Source organism: Filicampus tigris, chromosome 1, assembly GCF_054856515.1.
Source record: "Filicampus tigris isolate MCC_2025a chromosome 1, RoL_Ftig_1.0, whole genome shotgun sequence".
Taxonomy (NCBI): Eukaryota; Metazoa; Chordata; class Actinopteri; order Syngnathiformes; family Syngnathidae; genus Filicampus; species Filicampus tigris.
Window position 1 is genome coordinate 2,682,851 of NC_141217.1, and position 24,842 is coordinate 2,707,692.

The following is a 24,842-nucleotide window of genomic DNA, read 5'->3' on the forward strand; positions in this document are numbered from 1 at the left end:
CAAGTTGAATTTGGAGCCGCCACTGTGTTCTTCCCACCCTCTCCTCTGCACTGTTTCCGTGCCGCACTCATGATCACGCCATTGTCGCTGTGTCACAGCTTTTATCTCGTCACCCAGAGCAACCTCTCCATCTTATTGTCCTGCCACCGCTATCTGTCTCTTTGTGGCGCTGATGAGGGTCACAAGGTCAGCCGGGGAGCGGGCTTGTCATTAGCTGGGTGTGTGTATAGATGTGTGCAGGTGAAGTGTGTACGTACATGTGTAGGCGTACACAAGATCTCAAGAGACTTCAATGATCAGTGTGAGGAGATGGGAGCAAACGAGAAGAAGTGCAGCATATATACAGTATTAGGGCTGTCAAAATTAAAGCGTTAACTCTGGAGATTCATTTAAATCTCAGGAAAAATAACTCAACTAACTCAGTTTTATTTACTTTACTTATTAAAAAGTTGCTTGGCAGCTCATTGGACAAATTCCAAATAATTTGTGCAAAGCCAAATTCAAATACCACATTACTGGTATGTCTTCGGTGTATCATTCAACAGTTGTGTTTTACAGGAAAATAATCATATTCAAGTATCAAAGAAAGCTATTAGTACAATATTTGAATAGAAATATACTTTAATTGCCCCCCGCACATTAATTCTCAAATTTTGCTCAAGTGAATATCTGTTACAAGCTTCGTATAAAATTGTAGTTGAAAAATGTTAATTGCTTGACAGCACTAATGTATATATATATATATATATATATATATATATATATATATATATATATATATATATATACATTAATTAACAAGACAGAACTGGGTTTGGGAGTCACTGATAGTGTAGTGGTACACACGCCTGAGTTGTATGTGGGCAGCGTGGGATCGATTCCCGCTCAGTGACGGTGTCTGTGTGTGCCCTGCGACTGGCTGGCGACCAGTTCGGGGTGTAGTCTGCCTTCGCCCATTGACGGCTGGGATAGGCTCCAGCAACTCCCCGCGACCCTGTATTGGATAAGCGGTTTGGAAGATGACATGACAGAACTGGGTTTGGAAGACTTGTTCTGAGCGCAGGAAGGCTAGCGTGCGGCGTACCCCTGGATGGCAGGTAAGTCATGAGGAGTTCCCCCACTGCAGCACCTGAGAACGGGCAGAGTCTGGTCCGGGACAAACAAGGAGTTTGCAACCCCCAGGAACAGGGTGGTTCCCCAGGGCATCCTTGACCACTTTCTCTACTTCGAGGGTGATAGAAGCTACCAGGCAGGTGGGTGGCAAAACTGGTTCGGGACCGGTACAGGGCTCGTCAACCACAAACAGGCGAGACAGGGCATAGGGCTTGGTGTTCTTCGACCCTGGACGATAGGTAAGAGTAAATGTGAAGCGGTCAAAGAACCATGCCCACCTGGCTTGGCGGGAACTCAGTCGTTTGGCGGAGCGGATGTACTCGAGGTTCTTATGATCAGTCCAAACAACAAATGGGTGTTCTGCTCCTTCCAGGAAGTGCCTCCATTCCTCCAATGCCATCTTAACGGCTAGGAGTTCCCTATTGCCGACACTGTAATTCCTCTCTGCCTGGGAAAGCCTGTGTGAATAGAAGGCACAAGGGTGGACCCAGTGGTCCCAGTGGACCGCTGGGACAGCACAGCTCCAACCCCCACCTCGGATGCATCCACCTCGACAATTAATTGCCTACCCGGGTCAGGGTGGGCCAAGACAGGTGCGGATGAAAACAATTTCTTCAATCTCTCGAAAGCAAAGCTGGCCTCCACGGACCAGCGGAACGGAATGGAGGTAGAAGTGAGGTTGGTGAGGGGGGCCGCTACCTGACTGTAGTTACGACTAAAGCGCCGGTAGAAGTTGGCAAAGCCAAGGGACTGTTGCAACTCTTTGCACGTCGAGGGACTGGGCCATTCTGCAACTGCCTTCACCTTGGCCGGGTCCATCTGGAGCCGTCCTTCGGCAATGACATAGCCCAAGAAGTGTGTTCGCGACACATGGAATTCACACTTTTCAGTTTTAACATAGAGCTTGTTCTCAAGCAGGCGTTGGAGGACCTGGCGTACATGTCTTTCATGTTCTGAGCGGGAACTTGAGTAAACCAAAATGTCATCCAAACAAACAAAAACAAATCTTCCAAACATCGGCGTTAACTCAACTCCCTTTCGGCGCCGTCAGTTTTTTGATTGTGCGATTAAGGTTTCCATAGCAACCAGTGGCTGCATTGATCAAGGCTTCTGGTCACCACGGTCCATACATGTATATTTTTAAAAAAGCTTTAGAGTAGAGGAGGCGTTACATCTGCTTCAAAATATTGACGATGAGGATGAATTGCTCAGCTGAGTCCCCCTGCCACGGTGATAGTCGCGAAGTACGCGTCGGTAGTGTAACCCTTTAAAGTTGTTCTTTCTTATCTTCGGAGGACGTGGTATGGCGGGTTACAATATAGGTTTGACTTTATGTATTTCTTCTGGCGTCTTCTTTGCTAAGGACAACCGACACGGCAGGACAGTGTGGTCCACAGCAGGACCAAACCAACTCAAAAAGTAATAAATACTTTAGAACAATATAAATAAATAAATATATCCTCACAAAACAATATTGCAGTATTTTAGAAAAACAATAAATACAAAATAATATATGCAATCCAGAAATTACTATACAAAATGAAAATATTAATTGGCAACTAACTCAATCATGTGTTACAGTAATACATACCAGACAGTCTAAATCAATAAAATAATGATCTTTTGTGGAGCTTGTTGACATAATTCCCCCACGGATAAAAAAGTCGACTTCTGGGTTGTGGACACACAAGTTTGGCAAGAGCCAAACGGGAAAATCTCAGCGGTCCACCAACTGTTTCTCATCCATTTATCTGACATAATTTACATTAAAATATACACACAACAGAATTTTAATAAACAAAATACCTTTATTAGACACTCGAGCAGCGAGTAATAATCTTTTTAGTCGATAAAGTCATTGCCAGAGCGTAATAAAAGTGACAGCAGTAAAAATGACTGCTCTTGTCGTTCCAAAACCAAGCGGAGCTTGAGCAACAAGTCACCCTCAAAGAAGCAATAAATATATCTGTCAGAACAACACCAATGTAAATGATTGTGTGTGTGCGTGGACGCGCTCGGGGGTGCGCGTGTGTGTATATGTGTGTGTGTTTGAAAGGGCTGAGGGGCTGTTTGCGTGAGTTGAATCCAATGCTTGTTTTTTCAATTGAAGGGAAAGACAACCGAAACCTTTTTTTTCAAGAATATTTTCTATGCAGGCCCCCTATTTGAAACAAGGCATTCTGATTAATATTGTGTTTGTGGAATATGAGTCAAGCAGCAAAATCTAGCCATCTCAGTGGTCGGCCATTTTCTCACTTCTGTCGACTGAAAATGACATTACAGATGCCCTGAGGGCTCAAATAACGACCAATCATGGCTCAGTTTCAGAAAACAGGTGAACTGTGATTTGTCGTTACCTGAGCCCTGAGCAACTGTGATGTCGTTTTCAGTTGACAGACGTGACAAAATGGCCGCCCCCGGTGATGGCTAAAAACAGGTGGATTAACTCTTATTCCACAAACGCAATATTTATCAGAATGCCTTGTTTCAACTAGTGGGCTTGCATGGAGCATATTCTTGAAAAATAATATGTTTGGGTTGACTTCTCTTTAATAAGGTATTTGCATAGGAAAAATCAATCCTCTTATTCATGTTAAGGGTATTAAAATTCAAGAAAATAAGGGGACAGAAAAATCAAGGGATTTTTTTATTTTACAATAAATAAAATGTGTGATTAACTATGATACATTTTTTTTTCCAAATTCTTTTTATTAATTTTACACAAAACAAGTTTTGACAAAACACAACCACACACTATCCCCAGCAACAACAACTCCTGTCCCATCCCCCCGTTCCACCCCCCACACCCAAACCCCCATCCCTCTCCCACCTCCCCCCCGCCCAACCTGTTTCACTCATAGCTACACAATTTGCTCAATCTGGAGTCTTCCAATCGTAATTGTCCACATAAACTTCTTGGTGCCATCGCCCCTGATGCATAGTGGTGGAAATATCGGAACATAAATTAAATAACAGTAAATACGACACAAAAGCATTAATAAAATACATTAAAAAAAATAATAATAATATATATATATATATATATATATATATATATATATATATATATATATATATATATATATATATATATATATATATATATATATGTGTGTGTGTATAAATGAATGAATAGAAAAAAAATAAATATACATATAATAAATTAAAACAGATAAAAAGTACTCAGATAACACACTAGAACGAGCAGCATGGACCTCAGCAATGCCAAACTGTCTAAAATGGTAGCATTAACAGTGTAGCAACCATGTTTGTCATTCCTGCAATTGGGTGGAAGTATTGTCAAAGAATGTAAGAAAGGGTTTCCAAGTACTATAAAATGTCTTAACAGAACCACGAATAGTGTATCTAATTTTCTCAAGCCTGAGGTTCATCAGTACTTCCCTTATCCAGTGAGAGATTATGGGTGGGGCAGCCTCCTTCCACCTCAAAAGGATCAAACGTCGAGCCAAAAGTGTAGTAAAAGCCACGTCCCTACACCCCCCAGTAGGTAGCCGCAACCCCTCGGGCAAAACTCCGAACATCGCTATTAAAGGGTCTGGGGCAATTCCAACCCCTAACATGAGGGAGAGGGAATCAAAAACACCCCTCCGAAAAATTTCTAAGGTGGGGCATAACCAAAACGCATCGCATACATTCAGATTGTTCACGTATGGATCAGGGATGCGTCTGCCAGTTTGCACCTCTCACACAAAGGGCTGATTTGTGGAAAAAATTTGGACAATCTAACCTTAGAATAGTGTCTACGATTAAATATTTTAATCGATTGACAACACTAATATATATGTATATATATATATATATATATATATATATATATATATATATATATATATATGTATGTATGTATGTATATATGTATATATGTATATATGTATATATATATATATATATATATATATAAGCAAGTTTCTTTCCTTCCTTAATTTTATATTGTTAAGCTAGTAAATTTCATCAAAACATCAAAACTATTTGCAGCGCTGTTCCTAAAGTGCATGACGACAGTAACACACACACACACACACACACACAAACACACGCAAACGCACACGCCCCCAAACACACGCACACAAACATTTCCAGTGTGTTTTTTGCAGACCCTCGTTGGCCTTTTCCTCTCTTCTTTTGCTTTCCATGCTGACTAATGCTCCTCTCGCGGGAGCTATGTCTACCCACAGCAGCAGCAAAAATGCTGACACTGCTCCACTCGTAAACAAACACCATCCAGTGGCGTCCCACCTGCTCGCCAGTTATTCTACTCTACTGCTGTTCACTCACACATGGTTAAAAAAATAATCCACCCATCCTTATTCTACAGCACTTGTCCTCATTAGGGCTGCTAATGAGTTTGTGCCTATCCCAAGTACTGGTAAGTTTTAGCGAGAGGTGGGGCACACTCAGGATTGGTCACAAGCTAATTGCAAGGCTTAAAAAAATAATGCAGTACAATATCTAAATGTACACATTAGTTTCAACTGAGATCACAGGACAGAACACCATATTTTGAGACTGTTGTCTAGATTGCATGTATAAATCACGTGTGTGTTTTCTAAATGTGCAGGCTGGTAATAAGAGACAAGGCTAGTGCAGCCACCAGGCTAGTTGCTGGGCCTATTTGTTTAGGTGTTGGTGCCCTGAGCATGTGTATTTACATCCATGTGTAGGCGTCATGTGCATGTGTGGATGCCACTATTTGTACAGCTTCGCCTGCTTTCTCAAGGTTGCCTCATCACAGTACATTTGTGTGAATGTGTTTGCCAGAGGGAACAGAATCCCTAGCAAACAAGAGCTCTCCCAGCTGGAGTGGGATGGATGAACGGATTGACAGCCAGCACGTTTACATGCACCGAAGAAAATCCAACGAAGGCATTAAATCAAGTGAAAGTAGGCTTTTAAAATGCATGTAAACACCTTAATCTGACCCTGTTTGAAATTAATCTAAAAATTCGATGAACACCCTTAAACTATTCCATTGGAAACTAAATTCCTGCTTCATGTATATGCTTCTATTGGATATCGAAGCATGGTCTAGTGTTAATCCGAGTAGGTTCCAGGTCTTTCAAATTTTGACACTTCTTACAGAGGCTCAAATCTCTGCTGTAATTCCTCACTAAGGGTTCATCGGGTTGAGGACTCTTCCACAACAAACTAAAACCAAGCATGCCTTAATGGATCTTGCCAGTACTTCCCAGCTATAAGCAGACTAAGCAGCTGCTCAGGGCCCCCTGGCCATGAGAGAGCCCCCAATCTGAACATTAATGCCATTCTCGAAGGAAAACAGCAAAGACGTCCATGGTTGTGTGCCGTCGGAAGGACGATGCATGACGGAAACGTGGCCAGAAGGTGAACTTCCATGGATATTAATGCCTTAGCTCGCTTTTATTTTGAAGTCGTTCCCGGCAGCACATGGTTCTGTGGTGGTTGTCTTGACTCGTAGTTGGGGACAGCAATGTCAACGCAATGCCATCCCGAAATCACGTTCAACTGCTAATGAAGGACGCAAAAAAAAACACAAACTAAGCTGACAAGTCAGCTGAGTGTCCTGTGGCAGAGAGACGTTCTCATATGATGTCATCTCATGGCGTAGTCTCCTCTCATTTGCAAAATTATAACAAAAGGACGGTATGAGTCGCATGTTTGTTTTGCGCAATTTCACGTAATTCGCGTTAAAAAAAAAGAAAACATTTGGATGGCAACAGTTGTGACTGGTTGTTCCTTGATATATCAATTACTATGTAGTTGCTATGGTCCTTTTATGTTTTGTCCTTTATTATGTCATATAGGCCTGATGTCTTCCAGTATGTAAGCTCCAGTTCCTCAGTGGCATGCTGTCAGTACTTCAAACTTACTTCGAGTCAGGATGCAAGCTTTCTTCCAGTCAGAGTTCCTCCTCCAGTTCTGTTCTTTGACGTTACTTTCTTTTTCCGTTGATAAAGAATTTTTCTGTTCAACTTCCGTGTCGTGTCTGCTTATGGGTCCAAATCCCACGCCACACGTGACAGAACGTACTGACCAGTCATGGACCCAGAAGTCTCAGACACAATCCATCGAGCCTCAGACGTCACCACCTCTTCCTAACCATCTCTCCACCTCCAATCAAGGAGTGTCCGCCTCACCGGCTTTTTCGTAACCTCGTTCACTGTGTACTGCTTCACGTTGTTCCGTTTGTCACGTTTCTTGTAGTTTAGCTTCCTCACTATCGGTACTCCCGGCCCCTCGTGTCTCTTGCACTCCCCAACCTCTATGGTAGCAGGCCCGTGGCAGAACCTCTGCAGCTCTAGTCCCTCTAGTCCCCCATACTGGCACCTCGGCAGCTACAGTCCCCCGTGCCAGCTCCTCAGCAGCTGCGGGCCCCTCTCCCGGCTCCTCTGTAGCACCAGGCTCTGACCGTTCTCCGGCGACGCAAGCCCTGCGGCCGCCCTCTGACTCTGCTATGGCAGTGCAAGCCCTGCTGCCACTGTTGCCTCTTGTGTGGCCCTGAGAACGGCCACCGCACTGGCCCTGTCAAGAACCTTTCATCTGGCCTCGGGGACGGTCACCGGATTGGCGTCTTGTCTGGCCTTCCCTGATCTGTTGATTTTCGTTTTGATTTAGACTTTAGTTTCATGTTTTCCTGTTGTTTTGTATGTGTCCGTCTCAGGGGATTATTGTGTCCAGTTGTAATCGTTTACAGGATCCCTTGTCCTGGTTTTCCCCGTTGTCTCGTCTGTTTGTGTTTAGGTTCTTGTTTTCTTTCCATCTTTGTTGGTTCATGGTCTTTGTCGCATCTAACTGCTGTTTGTTTGCTCCCTTAGTCCAAGTCAAGATGGTTTCCTATTTTTTGTTGAGTTCCTTTGATTCTTGTTGTTTTGGATTTACATTTATTTTGTGTTTTTGCCTGTCTTTTGTTCCTTTAGATTCTGGGCACTGGAACTGGGCACTGTCTTGTGTGTGTAATCCGGGATAAGGTATGTATTAGGCGTAGGAAAAAAGTGGTTAGTTAACTAACTGTTAAAATGAGTACATATACCGTATCCCTTTGCATGCGAAGTATATCCTTGTGTGGGATATCTTTACATCGTAAAAATCTCTGCCAGGCTGCAATGCCGATGTACACTTAAGTGACCTGGCAGTGGAGGTCTTTCTTTTCCTCCTAAAATAACCTTGTATATTTAGCAATAATTATTTTGTTATAATAATAAAAACTGAAAAATTATTTTTAGGACGATTATTTTTATGAATAAGGACGGAAGGATAAGGATGGAAGTATCTATGTATGTATGTATATATATTTTTTATATATACCGGATGGTTCGGCTTGAAAAAATTACGGGTGATGAATGAAGCACTGGCAAAATTTTGTAAAATGGCCACCTCTGGAAAATTGTTCCTTACTGTATATCTTTCACGTTGAGCAAAAACACCTAATTTTTTACAGTGTGGGGAGAGTTTGTAATTGAAGAGATGTGTGCTCCCAGCATTTCTCATCCTTAAAAACGTACAACAAAACTTAACAAATGTAACTCAGGGTTTACGTGAGTTGAAGAAAGCATGAATTTTCTATCGGTTTGTAAAATCTGTCTGCCTTGCTGAGATCCAATTTCAGGAAGAGGGGTGATTACAATTCTGACGCAAAGGTATGAATTCCTACATTCTTGTGTAACTTCAATGCATCAGCAGTTGTAGCACAGCATATGCTATGCGGCCTCAATATCCTCTGTTATAAAATAGATTTTTGTCAACCTAAGTGGCGAAGTGGAGGGGACGGATCATGATCGTCAAAAATCTGAGAGGGGACGCGTCCCAACACCGCCACCCCCACCCCGTCCCCAATGCCATCTGCTTTTATTCCTTGCCCAAGTCACTGCCGCACAATTGTAAGCACAGAATTGTCAAGTGAATAATAATTATTCATAGTGACCATTATTCTGCACAAACTGTTGAAATATGCACAAACTCTCCTGCACAAGGACAAGACAGAGCGGCGGTGTCACAAACTGTTGTGATAACGTCGCACTTCTTCCATTCCTCGTTCTGTCTGAATAGGGAAGGCATAAAAGGCCTTTTCTCCACCCGCCATGCCAGGCAACTCCCAGCGGCCTCTTTGTTGACACAGCCGCCACAATGGTAGCTAAAGGCCTCCCATTATGACACTAACCCCAGGCCCGGTCACGGCCCTGCAGGGTTATCCAGTGCACAGCAGCCAGCGCTGCCCAAAAGCCCCTTCAATATCAGCTTGCATGTATAAGACTAAACCCCCTGCCCCCAGCTGCATTGTTCAGCATTATTCTGCCGCGACAATAGAAAATCACACTTTGAAAGTCATTTTCGAAAAGGGGGAAGCCAATCAAAATGTATTGTTTCTCTTTGGCCGAGCATCCTGCCCCTCCCAAAAGCCTGGGTTTCATTCACAGCCATTATACAGACAAATTAAATAAAAGCCAGTAAGGGGTCGGAGGAGGGCTGAGAGTTTGGCTGATATTCGCCGGTGGCGTTCAGGCTCAGGAGGATCTCGCTGGAGCAACAGGAGAGAGAAGCGTTGAAAGATGCTGATGCAAATCACAATGCATGGCCTCTCTCTTATTGCAGCTGCGCACAAAACTACAGATGTGAAGCAACAGATGGCAACTTTGTGGAATTAACGCTTTGCCCTTTTCTGTCATTTTTTTTTCCTGCAAAGCTCCAGCAGGTGATAACTGCATGATGGAGGCCTGCTGAGAAGAAGGAAGGTATGCTGCCACTCCTGACACACAGAGGCCTTACATGAGGGGGTGTCTTTGTGTGTGTGTGTGTGTGTGTGTGTGTTTGTCAGACATCAGCCAACCTATTCTGTATATGATCAGCTGTATTTCAATCATTGTTTGCACTGCCACTGCTTCTGCAAAGAACACACACACACAAGGACCAAAAGGACATTTGGACGTTGCCTGGGGAAAAAATTGTCGACTGCTGCTAGGACATTTAATGTTTCGGAGTCGCCTGTGCTTTGTGAGATTAGTCGCTTCACGAGTAGGAGTTTACATGTTTTGTACAATTGAATCATTGCTTCTTCACTAATTTGCCTAGAGACTACTTATGCCTGGATTTGACTTTCCTCCTTGTGTCTAGCCAGCGTTGATCAAGCCAGTAATCGCATCTATTGTCAAATAAGCAGTCCAGTGACATGTTCGAATGGTGTGACAAAGCACATGTGAAATTAAGAGAGTTAGGGCGTCAAATAGGATGGGATGGAGAAAAGGGCAGTTGGAGGGGTGCCGCTCTTTGAAAGCAGGAGAGCTTGGCTGGGAGCTTGACCCCATTTAGGATGAGCGAGAGAACTCTGGAGCAACTCGGGGAAGTGGGGGGTGGGGGCTCCTCGTTCCTGCACTTAAAGGCCCTCTGCAGGAAGTCCTCATTCTTCCTCCTCTTCAGCAGCAGCAGCAGCAGCAGTAGCAAAATGCCTAATTTAGCTTGTGGGAGGAAGGGAAGGAGGGAGTGAGGGCGGGTGAGTGAGAGGAGCACCCCCATCCTAATTTAAGATGGGTAGGGGTGTAACATCAGTACTCAAAGGTAAATTGTCAGCAAGAACACAAGAATTGGTGTGTTTTCTCATTTATTTGTGTGTGCTAACCTTGTAATCCAGTCACCGCTTGACATTTGACAGGGGAATCTTAGTGACTGTTTTTCGCCACACGATGGATGGAACAAACACAATCCCTCACAATATTTCCCAAACCTGAAATGATTACTGATGCTATGGACGCACTACAGAAGAGATTTTTTTTATTTATTTATTTTTTTTAAATTTTATACAGGCACTGTTGATACAAAGATACAGCAGTCCACATGCAAATAAAAACAACTCTGTGTGGCATAATAGACACCTTATGCCTCGTTATAAGGCAGTAGAACTACTTGAATTAGAAAGGTAAGGGAAATAATGAATTACAGAAAAAAGAGAAAACTATATTGTACTGATAAAAAAAAAAAACATTAACCTCAGCAATACAGCGCCTGTCATATATTTTAAATTTGCTGCTATGCCAATAATGCCATTTTACTTATGAAAAGAAAAAAAAAGTTGTGAATAGATGGTTCTTTAAAAACATAGCTTTATTCTGTTTGTATTTATTTATTAACAATCTGCTGTTACACTTGAATTTCCCCATTGTGGATCAATTAAAGGTTATCTTGTAACTATTACAATGCATTGAGAATAATTAAGCAATTTACCCAAAAAATGTATGTCTTCATGTAGGGCTGCTCGATTAAGCGATTTTGAACCGAAACCGAATTTTCGGGATAAAACGATGTTAACAACGTTCAAATCCGCACGTTAGATTTTTTTTATTTTTGGTGTATCAAAGCCACTGTAGTTTCCTCTCCACTTCCGCTTCCTCCCACGAGCGCGCAGTCCGGTAACAACAACAACAACATCCATGGCTACCGGCGATTCTGCTATTTGCTCAGGCATGTGAGCATTTAGTTAATAAATGATTTGGCAAATGGTTGGCAAAATGACTTGCTAACAGACTGTTTTGGTTTACAGACTTGACTGTCTACCTTTTCTCATGTTGATGATTTCATTTCGGATGGTTTATGCACTTTCTTCTTTTATTATTGGTTTAATTAAGAACAGATCTGAAATCCGTTGTGTAAGCAAAATGCTGTTAATCCCAATGGATTGTTCTGTGTGTATTAAGTTTAATTGACTGGCATTTGGAGTTCAAAGAAAGAAAAATTAAGTTTAGATAAAAGACATTCAAAATACTTCATTTTTCGTTATTTTTTATTTTACAAAGAAATCGAAATCGTAAAATCGGGTTTGAGAGAAAATAATCGTGATTTTCTTGTTAGGCAAAATCGAACAGCCCTATCTTCATGTAATGCATTAGAAGGGCCATTCCAATGAATGGGTTATATTTGCCTGTGGTAACGCTCTCAAAATAAACTCCCCCAACTCTAAATCTGATAACACATGTATTGAGCTACTCAAAAAGTTTGTTAGCCAATCCCAGGTAACTTCATTTTGTAATGTCATTGTTTTATTGTACTGAACCTCCTTATTTGAATACCTTACTGAAAGTAACAGGAGTGAGTTTTTAGCATAGATTAGCAAAATATCAAATATAGCCACATGGCATTTATGCTAAGGGAATGTTGACATTAAACACATTACACTGATTCGACAAAAAATGTACATTTAAAAAAACAACCGGTAAACAAAAATGGAAAAATTAGGAAATAGGATTTTTGTCTGATTTCATTGCTATCTTGGCTGACAGTTCCACAGCTGTAAACAAATCCATATACTCACAAGATTTGCCAACTTCCTCGCTCTCCATTTTCCTAGCATGCTCCCTTTTCACTCTGTGTCGGCTGCTATTGGAAGCTGGCTGTGTTGTATGCGTCTCAGTGCTCATAGACCGCAATGATATTGTCCTACATTGTTTTGATTTCACCACGCTGGGTGTGTCTGTTTGTGCTTGTGCTGCTACATGTGACACAGTAAGTACCATAATTTCCGAATTTCAAAACGCACCTAATTAAGACACAACAGTTTAGCCATTTAGCCACAAACACAAATGTGTACATACATTGGTTGCTTTGAACTAATAGCCACGGTTCTCCAGGTTATAGCATGGGATATTTGCAAAAGAAGCGGTCACACAGATGGATAAAAAAAAAAAAAAATCTATTTGCCACCGGTGGATGCTTTTTCCTCTCCAAACAATGCTGAACGCAGCTAGTTACACAGTAGCACCCCAAGTCCCACCTTCTGACCTGTCGTTCATTGCCATTAATGGTGAGTCGGTTGCCAAACAAACAACAGAGAGACAAGGGTCACACTGCAGAGATGGCTGTATTTATGGCACTCGGTCCGTATGCGGGCGATGAAGCTTCAAACTTCATCTGCATTTTCACCTACATTTACATTACATTTTTTTAAATTGTGCTGTTAAATATGCAGATGAACGTGCATGAGACTTTGCTTCGTAAAAAAAATATTTTACACTTAATTTTCTAAAGCACAGCTTGTGCATGTGTTTGGATGGGTGTGCGTGTGTGTCTGTGTGCGTGGGTGGGGGCTGGCTGCAACTTTCTCGGGTCCCTCAAAGGGACTATCATCGCTGGTAATCCTTCTCTTGGTCGACTAATCTGTTTTCGCTGGTGTTGCTAAACACCCACCCATCAACCCGACAAAGAGAACCCCCACTGCACCCCACCCCACCCTGAAACACCCTCCTCTGAGGCAGGCCTCCTCCTTACCTCATTCCATCAAGGTTACATCTTCATTCTGTCTCTTCTCTTCTTTCAATGATCTTCGTAGCGGCTTCACTCCTGGCGATTAGAGAATCTGAACAAATAAATACATCATGGGTTTTCCAAATTTTGCAAGTCTTTCTCTGTTCCCTCATCATAATTTCATTGATCAACCCAGCACATCGAAAAAATAGGTGTTCTTTTTTTGTTGTTGTTGTTGTTTTTTTTGCTTTGGGGTGCCTGTATGACAGTAAAGTGTTTACATACTGAGTCCACTCGCTCACCCTCATCCTTGGACCATGCACTAATTGAATTAAGCGTGTGTGTGGGTGTGTGCGTGTGTGTGTGTGTGTGTGAGAGAGAGAGAGCGAGAGAGAGAGAGAGACAGAGGCAACTGAAACTGTGTTTGAACTTTGAACCCATTTCAACATGCAAAAAAGGTTCCATACATGACAGCATTGATTCAGGCTGAATTTAGCAATTCTCTCACATACAGTACATAGACGAAAAAAGCTCCAAGTATTTCCCAAGCAACGCCCTCTGGCAGACAGACAAAAAGCCATTAGTGCAACTGCAAAGTGAGAGCTGACGATTTATTAGACATCAATTAGAGGACAAGGTGTGATGATAAAATGATGATGAGTGCACATGCTTAAAAGGTTTCAGTGCATGTGGCTACTTTAACACAACATAGCACATAGGTTGCAAACCACTGATTCATTCGAATGTTCACATTTTTAAAAAATGATCGAAACAGAATTCTTTGCTTTGGAACATTGCTGATTTCACACAGTTGACTTGGAAACTAGTATCGCTATTTTGAGGAATATGTTTAGTCATGTATGCATTTTGTCCTATATGTGGATCAAAATTGTTTCATTTATAATACAGGCAGATATTACTTTTTTTTATGGAAAACAAAACCATGAAAAATTTGTGAAAAGTAAATGTGTCTGTTGCCATTTTGATATTGTTTGACAGTTTGGCGACTGGTTCAGACAGTTCTGAGGTTCTGGGTTCGAATCCGGGCTCCAGCTTCCCTTTAAGGACTTTACATTACATGTTCTCTCCGTGCCTGCTTGGGTTTTTTCCAGGTACTTCGGTTTCCTCCCAAATTCCAAAACCATCTATGGTATATTAACTGGAAACACAAAGTTGTTCATAGGTTGGATGTCAGTACGAGTGGTTGTTTGTCTATGTGTCGTGCGATTGGCTGGGGACCAATGTGCCTTCTAATTTTCCAGGGGTCTGAGCATTCACGCAAACTCCCTGAGTATTCCTTGGACATTGCAATATAGCTTCCGTTTTTCATTTCCATGACCACCGTCTGGGATGCAGGGGACATTTTTAAACGTGGGGCCCAAGAACCTTCTAAAGAACATACTTTTTGTCACATGTGCAAAGTGCCATTTGGCTAAAGTATCAGTTGCAGGGCTCCAGACTGCCGCTAAATGGTGGCATTGTGCCCCAAAAATGTAAGACAGTGCAGCTACGTTTTTCATATGACTGGTAAATTTGCTGATTTTTATTTTTAATTCTTGAATAGTTTTTTTATGGTCCTAAACACTAAACATGCTTGCATAAATCTTTTATGCAAGCATGCATAAAATATATATACGTATATCATGGAATAAGGGACATGTAAGGACTTATAAAAACTAAGTGTAAGTGTAAACAAAAATCAACACTGCAATACATACAAATATTGTCCCTAACAGAATGGAACTCTCACAGTCCATGTATGAAAAATCCACCATAATTACTTTTTTTTAATGCTTGAGCTCAAGTAAAAAATAGAAATAAATAAAAATGAAAAACTCAACACACTACTTGCAAGGACTTCCTTGTTGTTGGCAATACATTTTTGCACCCGCTTAATATGCTGCTTGTCCGTGAATTTTGCATAGCAAAATGATGGAAACCAGCATCGCTTGCAATGGGCATCGAAGCTGCCACGTTGTTTGTCATCAGAGGTTTGGATGTCTGCAGCATGTGCTTGCACAAAACTTTATGATATTTTGGACTGACTGCCCTCTAAATGTTGCCACTGAAGCACAAATGTAATATCATACAAAATGTCTTATTGCATGTCACTAAATTGGATTTCTTTGCAGGTGAAATACACATAGCAACATTTCTAATTGCATTGTCTATGAGTCGAGGACTCTTATCTAGACTTTTTAAATGTTCTTTTTATTGTGCTAGGCGATCGCAGAGTGTACAGTGCTTCTCATTGGTCAAGTCAGATTTGCCATTTTAACGGCACAATACGATATTGTAAAATAATGTGTACAATCCCAGTGTGTGAAAAGCAACGGTAGTAAAGTTGGATATTTTCTGATATTTTAATAAAATTCGGACTCCCACCCCTTTACTGGGTCATCAAGCGACATGTTATAAATCCACAAGGCCCACAGACTCATTAATGGTGAGGAACACCAGAAATGTACACAACAGCCAAACCAATATCACACCTGTCCAAAATCTGAGATCATAATAACTTACATAATATAGATATGATACCAAAAAAGTTCAAACCACCTATATATATATCAAAATAGAGCATATCAGTGAATAAAAAAGCCCCGGTTTGTAAGAATTGGCTAAAGAGGAAGTCAACCCCGAAGTGTTCTCTACAAGAATATGTTCTATGCACCTTCACTAGTCTAAACACGGAATTCTGATTAATATTGCGTTTGTGGAATGTAATACTATTGCTATCTTGGTTCAACATTAGCAGCTACGCTAAGTAGCCTACGACTGCTCCTTTTAGGCTCGTACTGGAAGCTGGCTGTGTTGTCCCGCTGCCCAGACTGCAATGATTAATTTTTCCCTTTATTGTTTGTCCACTTTATAGTTGGCGTGTACAGTATGTGCCCTTATATGTGATGTAGTAAGCATGTTCTCGAAGTACAGATTGGGCGAGCTATACATATAACGAGCTATATTGACTTTATATGTAATGGTTTGACCGCAGTATGTCTCGTATCTTTGTTTAGTAAAAGTTGAATGCGTCTGTCAACGATATCTGTGTTTGTTCAAACAACACACCTGTCTGCAGGTCGCATCTGTGATTGGCTGAATGTGCATGTCCGGAAGTTCACGTAACGTACGCTGAGAGATGAAAACAATTTTGAATTGCAGATATGTTGAAATGAAATAACACACTATTTTTTAGCTGTTTTTATTTTTACCATAAATCGGATCCAATCAAAGACATCATTGATTGATTCACGCAAATTATGACATTACAGTCGATCAGCGATTTCGCTTAAAATGCTAAATATCGACCAAAGTCGTGTAAAATCAACTACCGGTATTTACCATCTATTTTTGCTTGTCTTTTAGCTGTCAGAGACACAGCCCTGCACGAGGCTAGTGTTATGTTAGTAGAGTACATTAATATCACTGTAAAGAAGTCACGTAACCAAGACCAGTTCAAATAATGGAAGTTTGGCTTCGGCAGAGTGTAACATTCATGTGACAATGTTTACATTGTCTGCATTTTAGTCCTTTTTTTTGTCACATTTTTTAGTCTTTTTTTTTTTTGGTCACATTTTTCTTTCCTGCTCAGTCAACCACGTGCCAAATAAACGTTTCAATTTCTTTATACGAGGACAACATGAACGTATATAATGCAAATACAGCTCAGGTTGGAATTTTTGCGCTGTATATATTCGTTGTGTGCGCTGGGAGAGTGAGAGCAGTGCGCAATCGCTCAGGCGCGCAGCTTGGATGGACCGTTGCTGCCAACAAGTTGAAGTTGTAATCCGCCTCTCGTCCCAGGTCAACTGGGATAGGCTCCAGCACGAATAAGCGGGACACAGAATGGATGGATGAACCGGCTAAGGAAGCAACCTAAAGCCTGTGTTGCAATGATGTTCATCTTGTCTTATTAGTTAAGTAGGTTTGAGGTTTCTTTTTTTTCCTGACAATGACCTTCTTATTCTAGTGAAGAGAAAACTCTCTGTACCTTGCTGTCAGTTTCGGCTCTCACTGCAGCCTTCCTCGGAGCTGTCACTGCTTCCACGTGACGTGTCTAAAAACAGCGGACCGGGTCGGGGAAACCTTCCAAATAAGGCTCCCCGACCCGATCAAGGCTGCGCTCCAACCCCCCGCCGCCGTTTGAGGATGGTGTCCCAGGTGTGTGGGAGCATGTAGGCCCCCTTGTCTCTGTTGATGGTGCCATCTCCACGCCTCCTTATTTCAATTGCCTCCGAGATCCATCTTTAGAATTTGTTGGTTTCTGATGTTATGACTTTGCCCTTCTCCCAGTCCGTGGTATGATTATTTCTTCTGCAATGGTCTGTTATGGCTGACTTCTTGTTTTCTTGTTTTGGGGTTCTGGTGTAATGTCCTGGTGTTTGTTTTTCGCATTCTGTACAGAATGCTGTGAAAGTTTAGTCAAATGGCCGGCCGTTTAAAATTAGAGGCGGATCGGCCTATAGACACGTACTATTTTTTGACCCCTGGAAAAAAAGGTGAATGAGGGACGACGGAAGGGTGCCCACGAATAGCGGGATCTCAATTTTTAGTAAAATGCTCAGCTCTGAAAATCGGCATGTGTGTATGTGCAGTATGTGTAGAAAAAGTAAAAAAATTACATTCTACTTCAAAATTAAATTGTATTTCATATTATTGCAGGCGGCACGGTGGTCGACTTGTTAGCACGTCCCCCTGACAGTTCAGAGGTCGTGGGTTCGACCCTGGCTCCGGCCTCCCTGTGTGGAGTTTGCATGTTCTCCCCGTGCCTGCGTGGGTTTCCTCCGGGTACTCCGGTTTCCTCCCACATTCCAAAAACATGCTTGGTAGGTTGATTGGGCACTCTAGATTGCCCCTAGGTGTGATTGTGAGTGCGGATGTTTGTTCGTCTCTGTGTGCCCTGCGATTGGCTGGCAACCAATTCAGGGTGTCCCCCGCCTACTGCCCGAAGACAGCTGGGATAGGCTCCAGCACGCCCGCGACCCTTGTGAGGAGAAGCGGTATCGGTATGGATGGATGTATGGATTATTGCAGGCTATAATTGTCTTGTTTTTATTCATTATGGAAATATCAGGCTGCTTCAAATGTGTTTGTATGCATTTCATTTAACAACCCGATTGTGGCTTTTCTTAAATTGTGTCAATGCATTTTTCATTTTTTAGTGAACGTCTTCATGTGCGCTATGGTACTTTTAAATGATAAATCAACAAATCGGATAGGATGCACTGAATAATCATTTCCCAAAAGAAATGATAGCACCAGCTTTACATGGGATAGTGTGCGCTGTCCGCATGCACACAACCATCACAAAAAGATCCTTTAATGAAATTCCACAACACTATGTTTGAGTGACATTGTGTGACTTGACACCAGGGCACCAGACAGTATGCTGCTGCGACTTAAATGACAAATGAGATGGTACTGTAAAGAAATGCAGTTTACTGCTATTTAAAATCGTAAAACACAAATACTGGGTCTTTATCTATTTGATCTCCCTTGACCCTTGTCCGCCACTACCCTCCTTTTTTTCCAATTAATATAAGCACTCAGGATGTGTGAAGTGCCTATTATTTTGTACAACATCTTCCATGTTAGAATTAGTGTATGAAGGACGTGCAGGTCAGAGCTTGAACCTCGGTGTGTTTGTGCGGTTGTGTGCGCGTGTGTTTGTGTGCATGCGTGCATGCGCACACTCTGTCAATGCAGCTGAACTCCAGAAGTTGACAGTTTGCTATGACAGAGAGTCAAAACCAACTGGCTGTGTCGTCTAATGCACATCAGATATTCCTTTGAAGTGTGTTTGTGGGATTATTATTAACATCTGATCGATCAGTTAAAACCCCTTCAAGGCTGAGAAAGCCGACTGTCCCACCTCGGTTACACAGACCATTTCAAGCACCATCTCATGCAGTGTTCATTGAGAATGAGAAGCATCCCACTTTTGTAGTTTTGGTACATGCGAGTGGCTGGCAGACCGGGCAGGGTGTACCCTGCCTCTCGCCCAAGAACTCAGCTGTGTTGGGCTCCATCCAGCACACTCGCGACCCTAGTGAAAATAAGCGGTCCAGAGAATGGATGCATCGATGCATAGTTTTGGGTACTTCAGGTGAAAATCAGACACATGTGATACACGATGTGCGTTGCTTGAGTAAACCACACGGCAAACAGCAGTGGAAATTGCATTGAACTATAGAAACCAGAAAAACGGATTACATTTTGAAAACCAGTATCATTTTATGTTCTCTGGCCATAATTGACTATTTTTGTTGTTGTTGTTACAGAAAGGTGCTTTTCCAGGCTCCATCCTTTCATCTCAGCCCTCCAAAGGTTTTTGAAAATGTTGGAATATAGATGGCCAAGCAAAACACACAAGGCCAACCATTTTGACGCAACAACACTTGCTTGAAATTCACATCAAGCACACCACCTTGAAGTCTCCTGTCTACCTGCTTGTGGCCTGCAGCAAGCTAAAGCAATGTATCAGACACCAGGTTCTCCAGAAGAGTGATGATGATTTTAAGGGCCGTGACTGACAAAGGCCCTGTAAAACATTGGATGCATTTTCGTAAATACCAACACGATGACGGAATTATTATTATTATTAAGAATAATAATAATAATAATAATGATAATAACTAGAGCTGCGAACAGCTATGATGGGCCCTCACAACCCTGGCCACATAGTCACAACAAATCAGGACCAGATTTCAGGAAGCCAGAGTCTCAAATTATGCATTGAAATAACCTTTGTCTAGTTCTTTGTCACAATGCCAAAAAACAAAACAAAACACAAAGGGGGAATAAATATGTGACAATCTGACAAGCAGTGCAGCTCTGATCCAGACATTCAGCAGCCAGCAGGTGTGATGGAGCGGAGGGACAGAAAGCGCCGGCAGGCGGCAGCTGGCGTCTTAGAACAGTGTTGCCCAACCTTTCAAGAGTCAAAGCGCATATCAAAATAACTGACATTGAATAATTTCCCGTGGCACACCTGATGATCTCTTATGGCACACTAATGCCATGCACGGCGCACTGGTTGAGAATCACTAAATGGACACCCACATGATAGAAAATGAAATGAAAACCAAATATACATTCAATGTTTGAAGAGTGCATAAAAAAAGAGGTGTGTAAATGGCACAGAGCCTTCAGGAGGCCCGCAGCATTCCTCATTTATTTTCATTCTTTTAACCTTCTTGATTATTGCTCACATTGAGGCATTTTGAAAAGATTCCCCCCATCAATTAATAATAGTAATAATAATAATAATAATAATAATCCTCATCACCATCATCAATTGGCATTGTGTTATTATATTTTAGGGATGGTTAAAACGTATTGGCCCATGAACATTGTTAAGAAACAAACAAAACGGGCTTTAAAAATGCACAAATATTTCCAACTTATAAAACCTCTGCCAGTTATTCTATGGATGTTAGTATGTATGTTAAATATCTTTCTCTCGTGTTCACCACTGAGCACTGGAAGGAAACAAAAGGGTGCATTGAATGGCACGTGCTCTGTCAGTCAACCGTTTCCTAGCAACAGACAGCAGAAATGCACCTGTGGCTCTGAATGGCAGAGCAGAGCCTGTTGGTTGTGAAAAGCACTGAGAAAGTTCAAACATTCAATTTACAGCGGCTGATTATTGATGTAAAACCATTTGTAGCATACAAATTGTCGAACTTTATTGTCTGGAATCTAGACTCTATATTCGTTCCGGGGAATGGCCTTTTCAGTTTGTAAAAAATAAACAAACAAACACACACACAAAAAAAACCCTAATATTTAAGTCACCTGTTTTTTGAGGGAGATTAATTGATATTCTCTGTTCTCTTGTATCGTCACATATTATAGAATAATGCATATGTTAATTTTCATGACGCCCAAGTCAGAATAAACGATATAGAAAATGAAATCCTGTAGAAGCGTTTTTTTTAATGTCCAGAGTCATCATGACTTTCATGCTAAAAAAAATAGATTTAAATTGTCAGTGTTTATGCCACCTCTATGCACGCACGCGCACAGCACCACCGTGACGTCATCGGAACTCGGGCCGCGCATGCAAATGAGTCCCCGCTCCAGCCTCTCCATTGGCCGCCCGCGCTCATTTAGCTGCTGTGAGCGCGCGGCCCGGACACGCTCCGCCAACTTTTGCCAGCACAGCTCGGAGCAAAGTGGAGCACGCACGCTGGGCTCCGGATGACAGCAAAAAGGGCAACACGGGAAAGTGAGGAACAAGTTTCCCTCTGAGACGTACAGACGTACCCACTGCTCTTTCGACTTGATCTCTGTCAGCATCCTCAGGGGGGGTGAGGCGGCCTGAATGTTTCTGCGTGTCTGAGTGATTCGCTCAAGACAAGGTGAATGTACAGCATCATGATGGAGACGGACTTGCACTCCCCCGTGGTGCAACAGAGCAACCCGTCCCACCCGGGGGGGCACGGCGGCGGCGGCGGCGGGGGCAAAGTCCCCCAGGAGCGCATCAAGAGACCCATGAACGCCTTCATGGTGTGGTCGCGTGGCCAGCGACGCAAGATGGCCCAGGAGAACCCCAAGATGCACAACTCGGAGATCAGCAAGCGGCTGGGGGCCGAGTGGAAGGTGATGACCGAGGTCGACAAGCGGCCCTTCATCGACGAGGCCAAGCGGCTGCGGGCCATGCACATGAAGGAGCACCCGGACTACAAGTACCGGCCGCGGAGGAAGACCAAGACGTTGCTCAAGAAGGACAAGTACTCGCTGGCCGGTGGGCTTCTCGGCAACTCGGTGGTGCCGGGGATGGGTGGCGGTCAGCGGCTGGAGAGCCCAGGTGGGGGGGCCCTGGGCTCCAGCGCGGGCGTGTACACGGCGCACGTCAACGGTTGGCCGAACGGCGCCTACTCCGGACAGGTGGCCGCCGCGGCCGCGGCCGCCCACGCCATGATGCAGGAGGCGCAGCTGGCTCACCCGCACCACCACACGCACCCGCACCCGCACCCGCACTCGCATCCGCACCCGCACAACAGGTACGACATGAGCGCCTTATCTTACAGCCCCATCTCGAACTCCCAGAGCTACATGAGCGCCTCTCCGCCGGTCTACGGCGGCATCACGGGCTACACGCACCAGCACCACAGCGCCGGCGTGTCCCCCGTGTCGGGGGCGCTCGGGGGAACTCTGGGGCCCCTGGTGAAGTCGGAGCCGAGCGCGAGCCCCCCGGTGTCCACGGCGCGCCAGGCGTGCCCCTCGGGGGACCTGCGGGACATGATCAGCATGTACTTGCCCACCGGGGACGCGGCGGGTGACTCGTCCGTGCAGGGGCGTCTGCACGTGCTCCACACGCAGCACTACCAGGGCAGCGGCACCCACGTGAACGGAACGGTTCCCCTGACGCACATTTAAATATCATCAATGTTTTACAAGCACTATACCGCAACCAAATACTCCAAGCAGTGGTGGACAACTGCCATTCGCCTGTAAATGAAGCCGTTTCGAGCCATAAAAATGCAATCACCTTGAACTCAGTTTTTTCTTCTTCTCCCCACAAATGTTTTCTCCTTTTGTCTGGCCGAGCCTGACAGACGCTCACGCTGATTTATTTGAGCTCTCGGTAATAGAGGTTGCCAAGTGTTCTCACGATTTAAATTATAATCCTCCAGGTCTGGCGCATTATAATCTTTTTTCCCCTCCTCTTTTTCTTTTCCTTTTACTTTGGGTGGAATTTATGGCGCTGGCTGTTTAGAGGAGGCGTGCAAATGTGTTTTGAAAAAGTTTCCAGGCAGCACTATAAATTGATTTCAACATCGAATCCTTGTAAACGCGTGAATCGATCGGTGTCATTTGATTTTGTTGTTGTAAATGTTGTTAATTAATGGTGAATAAATATGCCTATCTGAAAACGCAGAATTTTTAAAAGGAGGAGAATTCGCCTTAACTGATGAATTAATTTCCGAAATATTTTCACACCAATGGGATATCTCTTTTTTGCATGAAGCGGGCTGTCGAACGAAATTGGATGGGAATATATGCCACGAAACAGAAAAAAAGTGGTTGTTGCAGTTAATTCTCTCCCCTTGATGTCCTGCTATATATTTATGCTTTGTTTTCAATCATTATTTCTCAAGCGATTTTTCTGTCAGGTTCGTTTACCTTTGAGGGAAGTAATTGTCTGATCGATTTTCAATTGCGATATAAATTATTGTTGTATGTGATATACCGCATTATGAAAACGGTGTTTTTAAACAACAGTTATAAACGTAACATTATATTTTCTGTTTTACATTTGAACAGAGACTTCATGTCAGCTTTACTATAGTTTTAATCTCATTTGCAGGTACTTAAAGTGCCATGGATTTGATGGTTTATATTTCTCTTAATTTGATTTATTTCCAACATATTATGCTTCATTGTTAAAATCCATGAAACATTACAGAATAAAAGACACGTGCAAGTTTACACGCCATTCCCATAAAGCTTTGCTGTAACGCACTTTCTTTGGCTTTCCGTTTCTTCAATCAAACTCTTTAAACGCATGAATGGGGTTTCTAAATGTTTGCTTTTCAAAGTGCACCGTGGGTGGCTTTAGGTCAGCTCATCCATCATTAATTCCGTTCACATTTCTTAATGTTAAAGCCCTCGCTGTCATCAAGGTCCTAACCTCAGTTATCCTCACTCTGCAATAAATAATGCGTGTGTATCTGCTGAAACGGTGTCCTTTTTATTGTCAAAGTTGAAGTCTCGCAGGACGGCGTGGCCTGCTCGCGTGTTGCCTGGTGAAAGATGGGGCCAAGTAGACAAGTGTTTTGTTCTGATGCCAAAGGGGATTCGTTTTAGTGAGAGCCGAGAGGGTCTTAGGGAATGGGGGTGTGTGCAGTTGAGGAGGGTGTTGGCAGAACATTGTTTTTTTTTATCCACTCCCACCTTCCGAAGATTTGCTAACAACATCCCTAGTACACCGAAATAAATGATGGTTGAATTTACTCAATTTTATTTTATCAAGTGGTCGCACAAAATATCCATACATTTTTAAACTAGATGTATAGCGTGCTTAAAAAAAACTAAATTGATTGAGATTATTTCATTTCATGCGACCACCTGACAAAATAAAATCGAGCAAATGATGCACAGCATTTTTTTTTTCAGTGTACTGACCTACATTTCCTGGACCCCAAGAAAACCTAAATAACAAGCCAACAAAAAAACATCTTTACTCTTAAAAGCTATTGGTTCATTGTGTGTGTGTATGTGTGTGTGTGTGTCTATATATATATATATATATATATATATATATATATATATATATATATATATATATATATATATATATATATATATATATATATATATATATATGAACGTAAATATGCAAATGAATATATCAGTTATCTGTTGTGGTTGGTATCATATTTAATAACAGAATACATTTCTATTGCATTTTAATGCTGCATGCTGATCTCTATGAATAAATGTGAATAATTATTTTCTCATTATTCAAGGGAAACCTTACAGAGTTTGTACTTTACTGA

General features: G+C 42.5%; 1 protein-coding gene and 1 long non-coding RNA gene across 3 annotated transcripts in view; both read left to right on the forward strand.

The window, feature by feature from the left end:
* LOC147152479 (uncharacterized) overlaps positions 1 to 21,253 on the forward strand; it is a 69,369-nt gene extending 48,116 nt beyond the window's left edge. The window contains exons 3-5 of one of the 2 annotated variants that reach the window (XR_015088959.1): positions 8,028 to 8,078; positions 9,791 to 9,839; positions 19,617 to 21,253. This is a non-coding gene — a long non-coding RNA (uncharacterized LOC147152479). Of the gene's footprint in view, positions 1 to 8,027; positions 8,079 to 9,589; positions 9,840 to 19,616 lie in introns of those variants that run through there. The other variant, XR_015088957.1, reaches the window with a different exon arrangement.
* Positions 21,254 to 21,413: 160 nt separating this feature from the next.
* Positions 21,414 to 24,473, forward strand: sox1b (SRY-box transcription factor 1b). The gene has a single exon (XM_086047097.1). It carries the CDS (start codon positions 21,703 to 21,705, stop codon positions 22,717 to 22,719), a length of 1,017 nt encoding a protein of 338 aa, XP_085903223.1. The 5' UTR covers positions 21,414 to 21,702; the 3' UTR covers positions 22,720 to 24,473.
* The last annotated feature ends 369 nt before the right edge of the window (positions 24,474 to 24,842 follow it).